The sequence below is a fragment of the Lynx canadensis genome, chromosome B4, assembly GCF_007474595.2.
Source record: "Lynx canadensis isolate LIC74 chromosome B4, mLynCan4.pri.v2, whole genome shotgun sequence".
Lineage (NCBI taxonomy): Eukaryota > Metazoa > Chordata > Mammalia > Carnivora > Felidae > Lynx > Lynx canadensis.
The window spans coordinates 84,518,684-84,538,115 of NC_044309.1; the positions used below are offsets into that span (position 1 = coordinate 84,518,684).

The 19,432-nt window shown below is 40.8% G+C and overlaps 1 protein-coding gene across 2 annotated transcripts in view; it reads right to left on the minus strand.

Annotated features, from left to right (window-relative positions):
• LRIG3 (leucine rich repeats and immunoglobulin like domains 3) overlaps positions 1-19,128 on the minus strand; it is a 49,032-nt gene extending 29,904 nt beyond the window's left edge. The window contains exons 1-3 of one of the 2 annotated variants that reach the window (XM_030323084.1): positions 18,890-19,128; positions 13,196-13,267; positions 12,909-12,983 (exon numbers count right to left, since the gene is read on the minus strand). In XM_030323084.1, the coding sequence (XP_030178944.1) occupies positions 12,909-12,983; positions 13,196-13,267; positions 18,890-19,128 (386 nt within the window). The remainder of the gene's footprint in view (positions 1-12,908; positions 12,984-13,195; positions 13,268-18,889) is intronic. The other variant, XM_030323085.1, reaches the window with a different exon arrangement.
• Positions 19,129-19,432: the final 304 nt, after the last annotated feature.

Here is a 19,432-nt window from a genome sequence, read left to right on the forward strand (position 1 = left end):
TGGACAGCTACATGCAAAACAAGGAAACTGGACCACATTCTTACACCATACAAAAAATAAGTTCAAAATGTAATTAAGACCTAAATGTGACATCTGAAACCATAAAAATTCTAGAAGAGAGCACAGGAAGTTATTTCTCTGACACTGCCTGTAACAACACCTTCTAGATATGCCTTCTGAGGCATGGGAAGCAATAGCAAAAATAAACTTATTGGATCTACATCAAAGTAAAAACCTTCTACACAGGGAAGGAAACAATCAACAAAACTAAAAGACAACCTACCAAATGGGAGAAGATATTTGCGAATGACATATCTTATAAAGGGTTAGTATCTAAAATACATTAACAACTTCTACAGTTCAACGCCTAAAACCTAAATAATCCAATTAAAAATGGGCAGAAGGCATGAACAGACATTTCTTGAAGGAGACATCCAGATGGCCAGCACACATGAAAAGATGCCCAACATCACTCATTATCAGGGAAATGCAAATCAAAACCACAAGGGAGATATCACCTCACACCTGGCTAAAAGCAAAAACATGAGAAACGAAAAGTGTTGGCGAGGATGTGGAGAAAAAGAAACCCTCTTATACTGTTGGTGGGAATGCAAACCGGTGCAGTTACTCTGGAAAACTGTATGGAAGTTCTTAAAAAGTTAAAAATAGAACTACCCTACGATCCAATAATTAATTATGCTACTGAACGTTTACCCAAAGAATATGAAAACACCCCTATGTTTATTGCAGTAGTATTTACAATAGCCAAATTAAGGAAGCAGTTCAGGGTCCATTGATAGATGAATGGATAAAAAGAGCTGACACACATATACACACAATGGAATATTACCCCGCTATAAATAAGAATGAAATATTGCCATTTGCAATGAATGACATGGATGGAGCTAGAGAGTGTAATGCTAAGCAATATAAGCCAATCAGAGAAAGAAAAATACCTCATGATTTCACTCATATACAGTATTTAAGAAGTAAAACAAATAGGGGAAAAAAGAGAGACAAACCAAGGACTCTTTAGAGTACAAATTGATGGTCACCAGAGGGGAGATGGGTGGGGGGTTGGGTGAAATAGGTCACGGGAATTATGAGTACAGTTAACTTGATGAGAACTGCGAATACATGGAACTGCTGAATCACTGTATTATACACCTGAAGCTAATATAACACTGTACTTAACTACAATGGAATCAAAATTAACAACGAAACAGGGAAGCTGCCAGTGGCTGCAATTGGGTCTGTGGCCCTTGTGCTCTCAACATTCGTATGAGCATGGACAGAGGTAGGAATGATCAAATGCGAATGTCCTAGAATTAAACGTATACGTCATCTATTAGATGAATCATGATGCCACAACTCTCAATGTACTAAAATGATGGTCTAGAAGCAATTAGAGAAATTAAGTTGGGGTAAGTGTTTTGAATTTTTAATTAATCATTTTTAAAAGGCCTATGTGAAAGAAATTCTCATGAAAATGACAATAGACCTGGGAAGCTTGGATGACCACAACTCAATATGAGCCAAAAATACAACACTGTCCTTAAAAAGTCAACACAATTTTAAGCTTCATTAATGTCCAGTAATCTGGTCAATGGGCATGATCCCACCGTATTTTGTGGTGGACTTACCTCAAATATCTTGTCTGGGCACATTTTACACTGTCACAGTTAATGACGTATGAATAGGGCAACTTTAAGAATCTAGACCTGTACTGTCCTGGACAACAGCCACCGGCCATGTATAGCTATTTAATTTTAAATTAAATAAAATTAAAAATGGAACTTTTCAGTATACTAGCCACATTTCAAGTGTTCAATATGCATGTGTCTAGTAGCTACCACAGGCGACAGCACAGATACAGAGCATTTCCATCAATGCAGAAAGGACCACTGAATACCACTGGTCTAGACTCCATGTCATATAGGAAAGGATAATTGGAATTTGAGCCAGCAAAAGAGAAGGCTTTAAGAAAACCTCATGTTTTATGACCTGTAGGTATTATTATGCAGAAAATAGAACAAAGTTGTTTTTCCCAATACAGAGAACTAAGGCTATAGGTAAAGGCAGGGGAAGAGCTCAGCTTAACAAATAAAACATCCTAGTAACTACGACTATTCACAGTGGAATGGCTTGTCACCAAGAAGTGAGGCTTTGTCCCTAGAAGTGCTCAAAGGGAGGCTGGATAACCTCTTTTGCCAGAGATCTCTCCATAGAGAGAAATGTGTCTTCCCATTCTAAGTTACTAGGATTGCACGCAGATAGTCAAAACCAAGAAAAAATGGGTTGTGACCAGTTATACAATCTACCGAACTGTTTTTAATTCCCCTCATCCTTTAGTGGACACTTAAATGGGGATGATGGTGAGGAACTGAAAGCAAAAAAGACAGGAGGAAGAGAAAAAAAGAAGGATTTATACATTTGACTACTTTCCTGATTCTGCAAACATCTATTCATCTTTAAAGAGTACTGCCTCTATTCCTAGGCCAGTACCTTGTTCAGGATTACATGGCAATTAGTGACTAACTTCAAAAAGCGTCTTGTTTTTTTTTTTCTAAAAAAAAAATGTTCGTTTTGATTCTATTCCAATGTTTGTTTTGGAATAAAAACATTTAAAATCGCTCATGCACAGTAAAACTGACCGTCCAAGAATATACACCATGTTTATCCTGTGTTGTAGGGTACCTGCAGCATGAACGTTACCTTGATATTTCATTTTGCCTTCAATCTCATTCTAGAGACTGGTCTATCTACTGGCTAAAGCTTCAGAGGGAGGAAGGGAGACTCTCAGGCAGGTGATTTTACATTTATAATTGCCTCTCCTTTCATGTTTCGAATTTAGTACTTATGCAACTTTCAGCCAAGGGAAGAAGCAGTGGTACAGGTTAGAGGCCTGTTTCACTGTTTTGGTCTCTCTACCAACTAGAGCCTTGAGCCTCTCATCTGTGGAAGATGGCAGCGATACTGAAATGAGGATGAGAAGGAGGAAAAGCAACTAGGCCAGGAGAGAGACATGTTCACTCTTGCCACCCCATCATGAAAAGCAACTGGCTGTGACTTTATTGTCTTGTCTGTCTTGGCAGCACAAGCCTCATTCAGCACAGAAACATCTCTGGCAGAAGTCGCACTTGATACTTCAAAGCAGCAATCGAAATGGCTAGCATGAAGTTGAGAGGAGATGAGAAAATGCTGCAGGTTCAGGTAAACATCAGTAATACACGAGCTTTGGGGGCAAGCTATGCTGGAAGGACAAGTTCAAGGGAGTGGGGAGTCATTTCTATGGGGTCCGAGTACCACCACTCAAGAAAGATGTCCACTGGGTCACTACATCAAATCTGAGACTGTTGTTACCTTGGAAAAAGCAAGTGTTAATAGTGAAAACAGTTCTAAGTGTATATGGAGAGGCGTGAACAGAAAGGTTAACTGAACACTGTCTTCTATAATTAACTGTATACGATATTAATTAGGGCTATCCATTTGGTCGTTCATTCAACAACAATGCACTGTCTACCAGGGGCCAGGCACTCACGCTAGAGTTATAATTGGGATGAAAACACACACACTCTCAGCTTTTATGAAGTTCCATTCTGGTGGGGAAAATGGACATTAAAAAAATCACACATACAGGGTGCCTGAGTGACTCAGTGGGTTGAGCGTCTGACTTAGGCTCAGGTCATGATCTCACGGTCTGTGAGTTCAAGCCCCGCGTCGGGCTCTGTGCTGACGGCTCAGAGCCTGGAGCCTGCTTTGGATTCTGTGTCTCCCTCTCTCTCTCTGCCCCTCCCCTGCTCATGCTCTGTCTCTGTCTCTCAAAAATAAATAAATGTAAAAAAAAATCACAAATACACAACTGACAAATGTGACTGCAGGTATGACAGCATCATAGACACTGTAAATAAAGGTGATAGGAAAATGTGTCACGTGAAACCTAAGTCTGACTTAGCAAGAGTTAGGAAAAGGGTGAGTACTGTGGGCAGAAAGTGTGCAAAGGGAAGTGACGCAGAACAAACTGGCACGCTCCTAAAAGCAAGAGCTGAGTCTGGAGAGGGCTCAGCAGGGGAAGATTCAGATCGGGCAAGCGCCTTGTAGGTCTTGTGAAAGACTCTGCTCTTGACCTAAGAGGAGTGGGGAATTCCTGAAGGGTTTAAAGAGCCACGGCATGATCACAAATGTTTCATATCTAAATTGAGAATTCAAACACCTAGCAAACCTGTATTGTGGGGACTGGTTTATGATTAATTGTAAAGATAAATGTAGAGTGTAACAAACACATCTTTGTGTACAATAAACTCTTTTATGTGCAAATCACATATAAACATTTAAAAATCCAATAAAAGAATACAACTTATCATATTAAGATGTTTATGTGTTTATTTTGTAAGACTTCAGCTTTATGAGCTTATTTCCATTAAACACAATAACGTCTGGGTTATTTACACTGGTAAAGGCTATAGCCTTCAGATGCAATGTCCTTTAAATACAAAGACAGTAGTCCATTCATCCACATCACTAGAGCAGACATTTAGGGATGAGTTCTTCAGTTAAGGTGGTCAAATTCTATGAGCTCATCTACACCCACAAACGGGTAAAGATGATATGGTTTATGTCCACTTAATCAGAACAAAGCTCCCAGATTCCCCAGAAACTTAAGATTCTAATTTTGGCTAAAGCTTCTTCCCATTTCCCTAATTAACATGACACATTGGTAACCTTCTTTCAGACGCTGACTTATATAGGTTTGGTTTAAAAACAAACTATTTGAGCTTTACCACAGTTACACAGTTGCTTAGTTACATCATCACTTGAAATTACATCAATCATCGTATGTGAAAATGTATGTAATGCTTGCCTTCCTTTTATGCAGCTTTATCTGAGTTATAAACTATTCAAATATCAACACGCTTTAAAATCACAAACTGAGTTTGAGGAATTATTTAAATCAACTCTGTGCCATACAACCAAGCAATGGTCTCTTGAGTCACCATCTCCCAAAGATGATTTTATTAGTCTGTAACAAAAAATGCATGCTTATGGATGAAATTCGCACTCAGTATGGTGTTGGCTTCTAGATCTATCTATCTATCTATCTATATATTCTGATATATATATATATGTATTCTGATATGTGTATATACATATCGTGATATATATATTCTGATATGTATGTATATATATTGGTACATATATTCTGATATGTATATATATATAATATGTGTATATATATTCTGGTATGTATATATATATTTTGATATGTATATACATATACACATATCAGAATACTGCAAATCTGATTTTTAATTTTTTTTATTTTTGAGAAAGAGAGAGAGAGAGAGCGTGCACGGGGGAAGGGCAGAAAGAGAAGGTGACACAATCCAAAGTAGACTCCAGACTCTGAGCTGTCAGCACAGAGCCCGATGTGGGGCTCGAACTCACGGAGCATGAGATCATGACCTGAGCTGAAGTCAAGCTTAACTGACTGAGCCACCCAGGCGCCCCTGCAGACCTGATTTCTAATCACTAGTTCAACTCCACCCTTTTCATCATACAGAAGTCAATGTTTATATGATGCCCACCCTGTGGTCAATTTCCTTTTGTGGGAAAGAGAGATGTGGCCCTAACAGACATCAAGGGCCAGAGCACAGGATAGTTCTAAGGATGGATGGATAGCAGGTATTTGGCAAATCGTAACTGTTAATGATCAACAGCACATTATTTATCTTCATGGCATTTGATTTTGAAAATGAACATGGTTTAGTGACTTGAAAAAAAGGAAAGAAGATTCTGTGCTTCAATGAAATGTAGTCATTCTCCTGATTAACAAAAACGTCATTTCCTCCTCCAAACCTGTAAAACACTTAGGTGCATCACTACCAACTTACCCATGTCTCCTTTCCTTCTGTGGACCTCACTCACGCTCACGTTCCACACACACTGAAACTACAGCTCTCTTCCGCACTGGGACAGCCCTAGGCATCTCTCCATCATTCAGGGCATCACCCTACTCGCAGCATGCCCTTATTGTCTGTCTTCCCCCGTTATTCCTTATTTAAAGTCCCTTGAGGGCAGAGGCCAAGTCCCATTTTTCTTTGTTCCCTAGCACTGAGCACATAGGTGGTGTTGCTGGGCACCCCGAGCAGCTCAAAATCCACCTACAGACACACAAGTCCTCAGGGTAGAAATGCTGTTCAGTCATTACAACTGAGTTTTCACCAATTCTTTGAACTACTGGAAGACAGCAAAAGTTTTCCACATAAACCACTCCAAATGCAAACGCAAAGTTCTACCTCCCTCCCTCAACTATGTGGCCAGGATGTTTCTCAATCCTGCCTTCCCCCTGTGACCCTCTGGCTCCAGAATCCACTCTGGCCCTGCTGCAAGTGCTGCTGCTCGCACCTTTCAGAGCCGTCTCCTTCTGTTCACTCTGCCATTTGATCCTGCACCGGAACCACAGGAGATGGAGGGGCAGACATCTCACACCATGTTTACAGATAAAGAAGAGGTGACGAAGTCGGCCTGAGGTTCGGCAAGTCACTGGTGTGAGATAAGACAACAACGTGTGCGCCCCATTCCCAGTTCAGGTCTTTCCACTGTTGTACAACGGCCCCACAGTCTCTCTCCTGACTCAGATATTTAACGAGCACCTCCTGCGTGCCAGATTCTGGGCTGGGCTGCTGAGGGACTAACAGCTCAGTAGGACATGAGTCCTACCCTGGAATGAGACATGTGACAAATGCCATTGGAGAATCTGAGGGAGTTTCAAAACCGAAGGGAAAAAGCCACCTTTCTTCTCAGAATTCCATAATATCATGCAGGCCACACAAGCTGCCAGCATCCCCAGATGCCTAGGACTGTTCCTTGCAGCGGGTAAATCACAATTAGACCTCAGGAAAGGGCGTAACCCCCGTACTTCCCCACATCCCAGAGCATCCCCGGTACAGGAGGGCACGTGATGCGATGGGCCCCACATCACACCACATCAGGCTCTAATGTCAGCACACGAGGGGAAAACATCTATCAATAACACACCCTTGAAGATCTCTTTAAGACAACAGCGAAGTGTTCGTATGCAGGCATATTCTCCCTCCGAGTCCTATACGACCAGTTTTGCCTTAAGTGTTGGAACAGATCGATTATGTATTTTGTTATTGTTTCTTATTTTGAATTTTAGTTCAGGACCTGATGAAGTAGTTCACATGTATGCTGGGCCCAAAACCTGAAGACCAAAGTCATCCCAGGTGGGCTGAGATATTCAAACTAATAAAGGCAAATAATGAAGGGGGGCTTTTATTTCCCACACACTTCCATCTCAAACACACTGCAGGGCGTGCACTCACTGGCTAGAGCGGGGAGCTGAATCCTTTCACTACTTAAATTACTTCTCTTGTTCTTTCTTTTACTTATTACTATTGCTGTTGTTATAATTTATTATTATTTACCAAGCACGCAGAGTTGAAGACACATTAAGTAAAACATACATATGCTTGGTCTTCACTGTAAGTTTTTAGGTACTGGTATAGACTAAGTAACAGGAAATCTGCCTGAATAATGCTAAGTGCATGTGGCTTTCCATATATACTCCTTAATTTGTATACCTAATTAAGCACCGACTACATGCTATTCATCTGCCAAGTGCTGGGGAAACTAAGAGCAGGCCCACAGGCCCCAAAGTATACTACGGGAGAAAAGTATGAAAAAAATCATTTCATTACCATGTAGGAGTTGGACATACAAGGCGGGAGGGCCTGGATAGATTAGGGGAGGCTTAAGGAGATGACCCTGACCCCCAGGATGCTGCACATGACCCTTCCCTCACCTTCAGGCCATGATTCAAGTGTCATATTCTCAGCAGACCTCTCCCTTCATCCCCATTTAAAGTGTTTGGGGTGGCTTTGGGCTCCTGGGTGGCTCAGTTGGTTGAGCATTCGACTTTGGCTCAGGTTCCCCGAGTTCTCATGTTCCCTGAGTTCAAGCCCCATGTCAGGCTCTATGCTGACAGCTCAGAGCCTGGAGCCTGCTTCAGATTCTCTCTCTCTCTCTCTCTGCCCCTCCCCCGCTTGCACTCTCTCAAAAATAATAAACATTAAAGTAAAAAAATAAAAAATAAAACTGTAAACCCCCTCTTGCCACAAACCCCTATTACCTCAGCTCTTTTTTCTTCCTAGCCCTCACTACCTTCTGAGCACATTTTTTATTTTACTTTTTTGTCTTCTTCCATGAGAAGGTCGGCTCCGTGAGGGCAGGAATTTTGTCTGTTTGGTCAAAACAGTAATCTCAACCTGAGACGGTACCCAGCACATAGCAGGATTTGGCAAATACTCAGAAGCCTTCCTTGAACATATTAAAGGGCATCCGCCAGGGCTCTTCTCTGTTCTTGCTTTCCCAAGAGATAAATGCCAGAACAGCATTTATCAAGAAACTGAAGTAATCTTTTTTTTTTTTTTTTAATTTTTTTTTTTCTTTTTCAACGTTTATTTATTTTTGGGACAGAGAGAGACAGAGCATGAACGGGGGAGGGGCAGAGAGAGAGGGAGACACAGAATCAGAAGCAGGCTCCAGGCTCTGAGCCATCAGCCCAGAGCCCGACGCAGGGCTCGAACTCGTGGACCGCGAGATCGTGACCTGGCTGAAGTCGGACGCTTAACCGACTGCGCCACCCAGGCGCCCCGAGAAACTGAAGTAATCTTTAAACAAAAAAAAATTGTTAGTGTCCTCTTACTCCTCACTAGAAATGGAAACTTCACAGCAGTGACTTGTCTGTTTTGTTCACTGCTGTGTCCCCAGCACTTAAAACAGAGTCTGGCACTATGTATTTATTCCACGAATTTCACTTGGGTGAATGATCATCATCATCATGATCACAGCTCATATTCACTGAGCATTCAGCATATGCCAGATGGTTCTATCTGTATTCTCTTTTCAGATCCTCACAACCCTAGGAGGTGGGCACTGTTATGATTCTCATTTTGTAGATGAGGAAACATAGACAGAGACTTGCCCAAGATCTCAAACCTAGTAGATGGAAGAACCAGCAAATAATTCCAACTTAAGCTTTGCTTTAATCACTGTTCTGCTGCTGTGACATAGTACTGGCATCACTCTTGGGCTACCATAGTGGTTCCCCCATCATCTGTCCCCTCTACACCACCCTCCGGCCACCTTCAGGACATCCTCCACAGTAAAGACAAAATGACACCTTCAGATAGCAAAACTCATCACCTCACTCTGCCTTAAATCTCTCCATTGGCTGTCCATTGGTAGAGTACACATTTTGAGGTCCCACCAGCAATGTTTATAATAACCACCCTCGAAGGATGACATTATCATTTCTAGAAAAAATACAGGCTATAAAGAACATGATGGGCTTGGGAGAAATGCTCTACCCTTGAGATAAGAAATAACGAGAAAAGGCTTATTTGATTATAACTGGATTCCATCAGCGGTTCCAGAAATACTTACTGAATATCTAATCAGAACCAACTAGGTAGATGTGTTAAAATGGATATTCCTGGGCCCCACCCAATCCCATTAATTCAGAATCTCTAGGGAGAGGGTCAGGAAATCGACATTTTTTAACAAGTACTCTGGGTATTCCTTTGACATTCAGGGACCTAAGTCTTTTCAACTCTAACACATAGGCAAGTACTTACATGTTGAGCAATGCTATATAAAACCACCAGTGTCAAGGCCAAGATCTAACCAACTTTATTTAATGACCAGTAAGAACTCTTTTGTTCAATAATAATGTTATGTAACAATAATGTTATATAATTCAACAAAAATGCTCTAACTCAAAACTGCCCGAACTCAAGCCATAATTTTTACAGATGTCCAATGTTTGAGTGGCTCATGCTGCCTCACAGGAGGTCAGAACTACCATGTCTGGTGAAATTAACTTATTTATGCCAGGTCAACAGTTTTATTCTTTTAAGTTTGTTTATTTTGAAAGGGAGAGGGAGAGGAGAGAAGAGGAGAGAGCGAGCGAGCATAAGCAGAGGAGGCGCAGAGAGAGAAAGAGGGAGAGAATCCCAAGCAGGCTTCGCGCTATCAGCACAAAGCTGACGTGGGACTCCATCTCATGAACTATGAGATCATGACCTGAGCTGAAACCAAGAGTCGGGAGCTTAACTGAGCCACCAAGGTGCCTTATCAGGGCAACAGTTTTAATGTATGTTCATTCCAAACATTATTGCATTTCTTCCCTTAACATATAGCATCCTGCCCCGGCTACAAAATAGAAAAAAAGAAAAAAAAAAAAATCACACAAACCATATGCTGCCTCTAGCATGTCAAATGTGCTCTGGGTGGGATTCAAAGAAAAGCAAGTCTATTCAGGTCTTTTACATTCTGACAGACCCCTAAAAAGGTTAGAGATGAACTTTGTTAAGGGAAAGTTCAATGCTCATCCAACCACCATCCCAAAGACCCTGGTATTTTATCAGGCTTCCCTGACATTATCAGAAGTGGTCCCTAAACGAATTTATCTCTGGACCTGGGATGCCGTTTGCTCCTGGCTCCTGAAGATGAGAGAAGGTGAAGGTCTCACCAGGTGCTCTTCTCTGCCTCCAGGTAGGAAGGGTCCCCACTGCACAGAGCAGCAAAGATATGGAGAACCAACCTTAAATCTTTTTGCTCAAGACTCCCAACTGATTTTTCCTTTCCTTTAATATGTTTCCAAATGATTTAACTTGCACAAATGACCCCCAAAAACCTACTTTCCTCCACAAATGTTATGAAAAAACAAAAACAAAAACCAAACACCTTGATCAAAAAGAAGTCAAACAGTCCTGAGACCTACTTTGAGAGACATGGTGCTTAACTGTGGTGCCATGGCAAGTTTCTAATCTAAGCCATGGGATGTGGTTGAACAATCTCTTTTGAAATTTCAGAAATTTAAGTACTGATCTACTGTTCAAGTACTTCTATATAAAAGAAAATGCTCTGTCCTATACAACACAAGACAGAAATTAACAGTGCTTCAGAAACAATGACCGTGTACTGCAATATCGAAAGAGGACTACAGGAGAAAACAACACATTTGTAAAAGAAAACAGCCAGAGAAATACATTTTTCAACATATTTTATAGGCATGAAAACAATTTTTCACTACCTATATTGAATTAGCAGTCCCATCACATAAATAATCCTTTGCAGATGCTGTGTAATCTAGGTAATAAATAGGATCTCTCATTACATAAAAATGAACAAAATAATCCCCGGTCAGACATGCTGCAACACATTAACGGGAAAGAAAGTGAGAGTCTTCAAGTTCAGTAAAAGATTATTCAGTGCTCACTAAAGTAAAACACAAATGAAAACAGGGAGGATGGTTCAAATTTCGAAGGCTTCTGTCTTTCCAGAGTTCTTTTTCAGTTTTCAAATTATAAAGGAAAGCTTGAAGTGTAATTAAAATCACCTAGGTTGTTTATTTCCAATAGAAGTTTCTAATTTCCTTACAAGTTCTTACGATTTCAACTCTATACCAAGTCAAAGAGAAGACTGTTTTCCCCACCCCACCCAGATTCTAAAACTCCACGGTGGACCCTCTCAACCATGAAGCACCCAATGACCCTCAACTCAAGACTCTCTTGAACATGCTGACAGAATCTGCCAATACACAGGACGAGAACAGCAGGGGGAAGAGGCATTCCCTGGGATTTAGAAAGGCCCCACTGGTCCAATGCGAATAGCTAAAGCTGTTTAAGATACCAAAACCAGTACTCCATTTCGACACCAAATTCTTAAGCAATTATGAAAGACAAAGAAAACAGGTATTAATACTAGCACAAAAATGTTTCTTAAATTCAGTGTTTATTTGTCAAATACCAACTCCTTTTTCTTTCATTCCTTTCTGTTTCTGATCTTTGGAAAAACCACATCAGTATCAAATGTCACTTAGTTTTTATTCAAACAGAGGAAAGCAGACACAGCGGCTGCACTTGTGACTTAGGTGACCTGGGCCCTCAGTAAAACCCAACCTCTATAAATCACCAGATGTAAGCAATTGGGTAGTGATCACTTTAATTAACTGAACAGCTTTCCTGAAATTTACTGTATAATTTCAACCCTCACAACACCTTTCCTAGAAGCAAGCAACAATGGTGGTTTTTTCTTAAGTTGTATTAGGAAGGAAAACATTTTAAGCTCAATGGCTTAAATATATTTTAAATTATTCAAGATCATGGTGGCAAGCTACTTAAATTTTAGAAATTAAATGTTGCACATCCTACATGCTACCCTTAAGTGCCGAAAGTCAAAATTATGCCAGAACCTCTCCAAAGCATGAGTATAAACATGTTATTTGTCCTAAAAATACAGGAAATTTAGCACAATTTTAATTTTATTTGAAAACTCATCTTCGTAAAGTAACATGCAGTGGTGTTTATAACTTCAATCACGTACTTAATTTTAACTGTATAAAGCTGATATTTTGATTTATTGTCTCTGAACCTCGATTTCTGCTACAGGTACCACACTTAAAAGAGAATACTTCAGTGTCTTATTACCAACTCCCACTTCTCACAAAACAACTCCAATCACCCTCCACCAGGAACTATGTAATACCTAACCCACAGATCCCATGCCGACCACTGAGCAATAACCAGAATTAGTCCTAGTCTACAGGACATCATCCAACACCTGTCTCTATGAGGTGAAAGCAGCTCTTCTGAATCTTGGAGACCAGTTCAGCAATGAGAGCAACACATAAGGTGTGTTGTTACAATGGTACTTCAAATTTGGGAGAAAATGGCTGGAAAACAAGTCAACCAATTTAAAAAATGCTTCTACATTATCTATAGAAACATTCGTATTTTGCTTGTTAAGACCTTTACTCTAGCAGAACTGCTACTACCCGTGGTCCTTGCAAACATACACACAAAATCCTAAGGTTCACTTACAAGGAGAGAAGTGTAATATTTGCTGAGACTGGTCCTAGATTTGGAATGGTCTCCAATTCATTGTTGTTCAGTTTCCTTTAGGTGCCAAAAAAAAAGGGGGGGGGGCAGAAAAAAAGACAAAAAGAATGCTGATTAGATAATCTGTAATTCACAGAGGTAAAAACTTTATAAAATTAAAGATACCTCCCAAATTAAAAGTTTTTAATAATTTACTGTTATCTAAATGTTCTTTACAGTTAAGTGGTATATTTTATTCAACCTCAAATAGAAAGTAAAATAAGACTCACACTTCTCGAAGGCTCTGAAGGTGGCTCATGGAATTTGCCTTGATTAAAGACAATCTGTTGTGACTCAAGTCCCTATGAGAAAACAAAAATAAAGTTATAGGTGGTTTCAAAAACAAATCACTAACGGTCTTTAACAAAGTGCAAGACAGTTATGAAATATCTCTATCAACACTAGTGACAACATAAGAAATAACTGGTTCATCCTTTCCCCAAACTAGATGGTAACCAAACTGCCAAAATCAAAAATACAAATTCTGAGGACAAAATTAGTTCAGGAGGCTGGCAGATTCAAGTGCTTTGAGCCTACAAATTTTTAGGAGATGTTTTTTGGCACAAGGTGAACAGATCTTTTGTGAACTGGTTGTTTTGCTTCACCCTCCCCATCCCCTACCATCTCCTCGCTTCCAACCTGATATGATGAAGTCATGGCCTATGAAAGTGGCTAATTAGGCAGGCTGCTGAAACTCAAATCTCTAAAGAAACCTTTTTATTATTATCATAAAATTAAGCATCGGTGTCTTTATTACAGTCAAACAAAATAGAAATTGCTTTTTATACATATTTGTTTCTCTGGGTTTAGGCACCAAATTATTTCAAGTACCATTTTGTGTGTGTGTGTGTGTGTGTGTGTGTGTGTGTGTGTGTGAGAGAGAGAGAGAGAGAGAGAGAGAGAGAAGGAAGCCACCTGAATTCTACTTTCCTGAATTTCCCAAATCTCAGTATCTGATAATGTAATGTATAATTTAAACCACATAAACCACCTACAAAGTAGGCTGTATAGAAACCTATGATCAGATTTTTTTTCAATCATTAAATACATCTGCTTCTTACTCAAAGACTTAACCTGAGTAACAATTTCCATAAGACAGCATTATTTTTAAGAAATCAAAACAAAACTTCTACTTATACAATATTCTAGGCCAGGCCATCATCTGAGCATTTAAGATTCAAGAATTTTAAAGAAACCCAGTAAATATTTGATGGCATTCCCTTTATGTGTTAATAAACTGAATGTGCGCCTTCCACGTGGTATAATGAAAACGAAATGGTTGGAACAGCCATCGAAAATCAGGCTTACAAGCAGTATGGCTTAAAGCTCTCCCAGTGAAGGAAGCTTACCAACCCTTACCAAATTAATTCTTTCAGTGTTTAAAAATGAAGACTTGTAACTAACCCAAGTTTTAGGTAACCAAACTTGACTGGAGAAAAGCATGAACCAAAAATAAAGGGCCGAAGAATCACATCCAGAGAAACACAGTGTAACTTGGTGCACATCTATTAAGCTAACAATTAGAAACCAGCAATCCTTTCAAGTCTTTGAATTTTTATTTTGAGAATAAACCTGGATTTCTCTATTTCACCTAAATAGAAAAAAAAAATCTGCAAAGGTTTTATTTGAAACATGTTTGCTTAAAGACCTACCAGACAGTAACAGACATGAGTAGATTTGTTCTGGTAGAGTTATAACATGAAAAAAAATCTGGCACAGTCTTTAAACTATAAAAATCCTGCAATTACAACCACTGCTGTGCATGCTCACCACGCTGGAGCCAGACACTTTCCCTCACGGCCCAGCTCACGTCCGTCTGGAGTTCATCAAGGAACCCGTGGGCCCAACAACTCACGTTAGGATTCAAACAAAACCTGTGTGCTTTTAGCACCACAGACAGTCACGGATTTCCCACAGGGTTTCAAAAACAACCAGCGAAAAGAGTCCTTCACCTGGGAGGTAGCCTGAATCAACAGAGAGTCTCATTTGGATCCACTTAACTAAAGAACATTGAACCAGCATAAAACTGCATCCCTGATTGTTTCAATTTTTAAAAGGAAAAGGGGAGCCAATCTGGCATTGCCATTTAATACAGGTGGTTTTCTTTTTAATTAGAAAAAACTAAAACCACACTCTTCGCTTCGTTTTAAACATTATTTCATAGGGCAATCCTGTGAGAAAAGAGAGCGAGTGTTGAGCTTTTTTTCAACCAGTAATGGGATGAGATCTCCAACAAAAGACCTTTAAAATGAGAAACTGCCTTCCAAGAACTATGCACATGCTGGGGACCACTCATTTCTGATCCAGAAGCGGGAACTGGCAACCTTAAATATTTCAGTTATTGCAACACACTTCCATTCCTGAGTTTTGTGTACTATTAAAACCACATTATATGTGGGAGGAAAAAAAAAATCATCTCTTAAGTGACTTTTACTACTAAATACTTAAAGCCATGAATCTTTGAATGCATCTAAATTTAGATTTAATACAGTTTATGTTTCAGAAATGATTACTTTCCAGTTAAAGGATGTCACATTTTCCTCAGTCTTCCCTATATTGTTTTTATGGCTAAACCACATTAAAAACAAACACAAGTCATACAATGTCGATATTTTCTTAAACCCGCAAGAACATTCAGGGAGAAAAGCAGATTCTTCATTTTTAGGGTTCCATTAATGAACACCTTCCCCAGGAAACCTTACTAAAAAACTCTGTAGAGTGAGGTTAATAAATGTGAAAAGTGGTGAGGCAAGGAGGTGTGAACTATTTACCTAGAACTCAGCCGGCCAAATGCTTGAAAATTAAACGCTACATGGTAGAGAAAAGTCTTCCTGCACGTTAGCAAGCAAAAAAATATACATGAAAATAATTCATTTACAACATTTGGTTCCGGCCATCATTTTGTTCCTTTTAGCATTTGGAAATCTGACTTCCAAGTCAAATTTTAAAATGCAAATCCAGCTCAGCTTCTTAATCAATCCCACTGGGGCCTGCAGAGCTGCAAATTCAGCAGAAATCTGGAAAGCTGAAAAACAAAAAGCCAGGCTGTAGCTGTTTTAAGACACTGATCCAAAGTGACTCATAAATCAGCCTGCTATGTTCAAGTTTTAGTCTGGAAAATACAGAAAAACAGCTGTGAAAACCATAAGGCCCATTACCCCCACTCCAGCCCCAATTCTGGTACCAAGCAGACGATTTCTAACAGGAGAACACTAAAGCCACACCAGCAGAAAGTACCTTTCGGACTTTCGCCTCAGCCCAGCTAACTCAAACATCTCTGTGTGATAAGATAATTCTCAAACTCCATTGAGATTTTAATACGTTTAGCTCTCACTGGCAATTGAGCAACTTCTCTCTCTTTTGGCTAAAGTAACATATTCCAACAAGCACTCCTCTTTGGGTTCAGAACTCTGTAAGTGCAAACTCAAAAGATGTAAACTCAAGTCTGCCTTTGAAGGCAGTTTGTAAGCAAAGACTTCCAGTAGTTACTGTTTTAAAAGCCACTTTCAGTAAAGTACTACAAGTTACTTTTGGAAAAGAGAACTACGGTATTATTATTTTACAGCTCAAACTATTCAATTTTTCACACACGAGATTCTTAAGGCAATACATTACAACTGAATAAAGTGAACAAAGTACATATGCACGTACATTAGATTTTAACTCGCAAATTCAACAAAAGACACAAAACACAAAGTTGTCCTGAATGTGCTCTCATCAATTAGTCCTAAGGCAAATGTTTACTATCTTAATTACCCGAGAAAGAGTTAAGATACGGGAAAGAATGATACGTACTCTTCTGTTTAGTTCTCAACTCTGAAACAGTCTACTTAAACGCTTTTATAATTGTGTAAAATTTAAGAAACGGTGATCTTATGCCTCCTGTTCCAAACACCAAGTAACAGAGAAGTAAAGCCCAATTCCACGTGTTTTTCTGCTCCTTTCAAAGGTGGAGCTAGGAGACCTCTAGAGCTTTAGGAACAAAAGAAACATTTATAATAAAGAATTTAGACCGCATGGCTTGGTGACAACTACAAAGTTGGTTAAAAGTCACACAAGTACAAGGATGACAGAACTGTCCAATGAGTGATCACAGTGGGGCTTCTGACAACAGACCTGGTGCTTATTTATACAAGTGGAACTTATTTTCACATATATTTAAGGAATGTGTACTTGTAGTGAGACAATTTACTGCTGGCGGAAATGTAATTAAAGATTGTGCTAACCAAATAAACTGTAATTTGTTTTTAGTGTGCCACCAAATTATCTGCAAAACAATATCCTAATTAGGTCAGCTACTTTTAAGACAACGTTTCAATAGATATCAACCCCCTTTTGGTTTAACTCAACTTCTAATCAAGACCAGTACAGTTATTTTTTTTTTAAGGCATCCAAATTCACACCAAAAATATATATTGCACACTGGCATGACCCAATAGACTACTTGGCAATGAGAAACTACTAATATAAGTTTGGCGAATGATTCAAGCATTTCTAAACACACCCCAGGAAGGACTATTCATTTTCTTTTTCTCATCTCTCTATTATTTATACATGTTCACCTCCAGTCATTCAAATGTTCAGTTCCATATGTTGTCAATAGAGCCATTCACATTTCATGAATAAGGCAGCATGACCTCCACAAGAAGCAATTGAACAGAATTAGCCACAACTAATTGAAAGTCTTCCTGCTTCGGGTTAAAGCCCTTATCTCCTTTCAATTGTAAAAAAAAAAAAAAAAAAAAAGACTATTAAAACATCATAAGAGATTAAATCATCTAAACCTTTAATTCTACTTTTCTGTTAAAGTAAGGTTTATTAACACAAATAATGTGCTTTTGGGGCCAACAGTCCCACAATTCACAAATAAAGATTTTGATTAGCGCAATGATTCAAAAACACAATTTCTTAAACTACCAGACTAAACTTTCTACTTCTATTACCAGAATGAAGGCAGAATTTGCGTTGCAATTCTGCTAGGCCCAAACCTAAGGATTAAGGATGGACTGTATTTCAACTTTTTTAGACAAGATAACTTTTTAATTTTTTTTTTTTTGAGAAACACAAGTTTTGATTATTTACATTTTACACAAGTCCGCCAATTTTAACAAAAGACTGGGGCCTGGAGAGCCTAAGGAGAGGACATTTGGAAAGAATCAGCCTTTCCAACTAAACTACATTTTCTTCCTTGTTCTTCCACGCAGTTGGCAGTGATTTCAAGTTTTCAGACTTCACAGCTAGCTTCCAACAACTTGCATAACAGCGTCCAGTCCTCTGTCCTAAACTGTTTGCTGACAAGCTACAGAAATCACGCCCTTCGTTCTGAAAACTAGTTCCTTCCTTTCCGTATCTACTCATCAGTCTCGCCGACTTCTTACCGGAACCAGGATGCGTTACAATTTGGTGGAGGCTTTACGGAATTTCTTATACGCGAAATTAAGCACAGGGGAAGAACAACAAAAGGATGTCTACTACAGCTTGGACGGAACTCTGGCGAGGGGGACTTCTCAAAGGCTCACTCAGTTACTGGTTAGGAACAGTAAAGGGGGCCAGAACCAGTTAGAAACTGTAGTTGAGCCACAGGATCACACTCAGGGAGAACTGCGAACGCCGGTAACACGTAGGTTGCCACCTCTCCTGTCCCGCCCTCGCAGGGGAGCGCAGTGGAATCCCCTTAGCAGGCTCAAGGCTCAGGACCCAGGCTCTACCCTTTGGAGTTGTCAGCAGCTCCCTTCCCCCGCCCACCTGCAGCCAGGCACCGGGGTAGAGAGACTGAGGCCTCGACGGCTCCTTTTCCATCCCCACGGAGCGCCGCTCGAGGCCTGGGCCAAGAGCAACTGCTCCAGAAGGGCCAACTGAGCGCCGAGCCCCAGGCCCCTTGCGAATCTCGAGCGGCTCCCCCCAGTGCCCTCGAAAATACTTACAGCCGAGCGACCCACGGCGGGAGCGACTCGGGAAGGCGCGCCAGCCGCTGGCGACTGCAGTCCAGGAGGTCCCCGAGGCAGCGGCAGGGAGCGGGACACAGGCGCTCGGCGGCGACCCCAGAAGGCTGCCCGAGTGTCCCCGAGCCGCCGCGACCGCTGCCCTCGGCCGGGCCCAGCCGCCCCAGCACCGCGCACAGCAGCAGTCCCAGCGCCACCGCGCAGAGCCTCGGCGCGCCCATCGCACTCTTGCGGCCTCTAGCTCGGCCCGGCGCTCCGCAGCCGGCGCGCGCTCGGGGCTCGGCACAAACTTGCAGCTGAGAGAGGCCACCCGCGCTCGGGGCCGCGTGTGCGCGCCCTGTCCGGCGCTCCGCGGCAAACTCCTTTATTTTACGCCCCGCAGCGAATCCCTTTCATGCCCCGGAGCAGCGAGAGGAAAACCGGAGAGGACGGCCAGCTGCGACGGCGTTGCAGCCCCAGCAGCGTCGGCGTGCCGAAGCCCCTCTTGCCCGCAAAGAAACTTTTTGCCTCCTCCCCGCCGCGGTG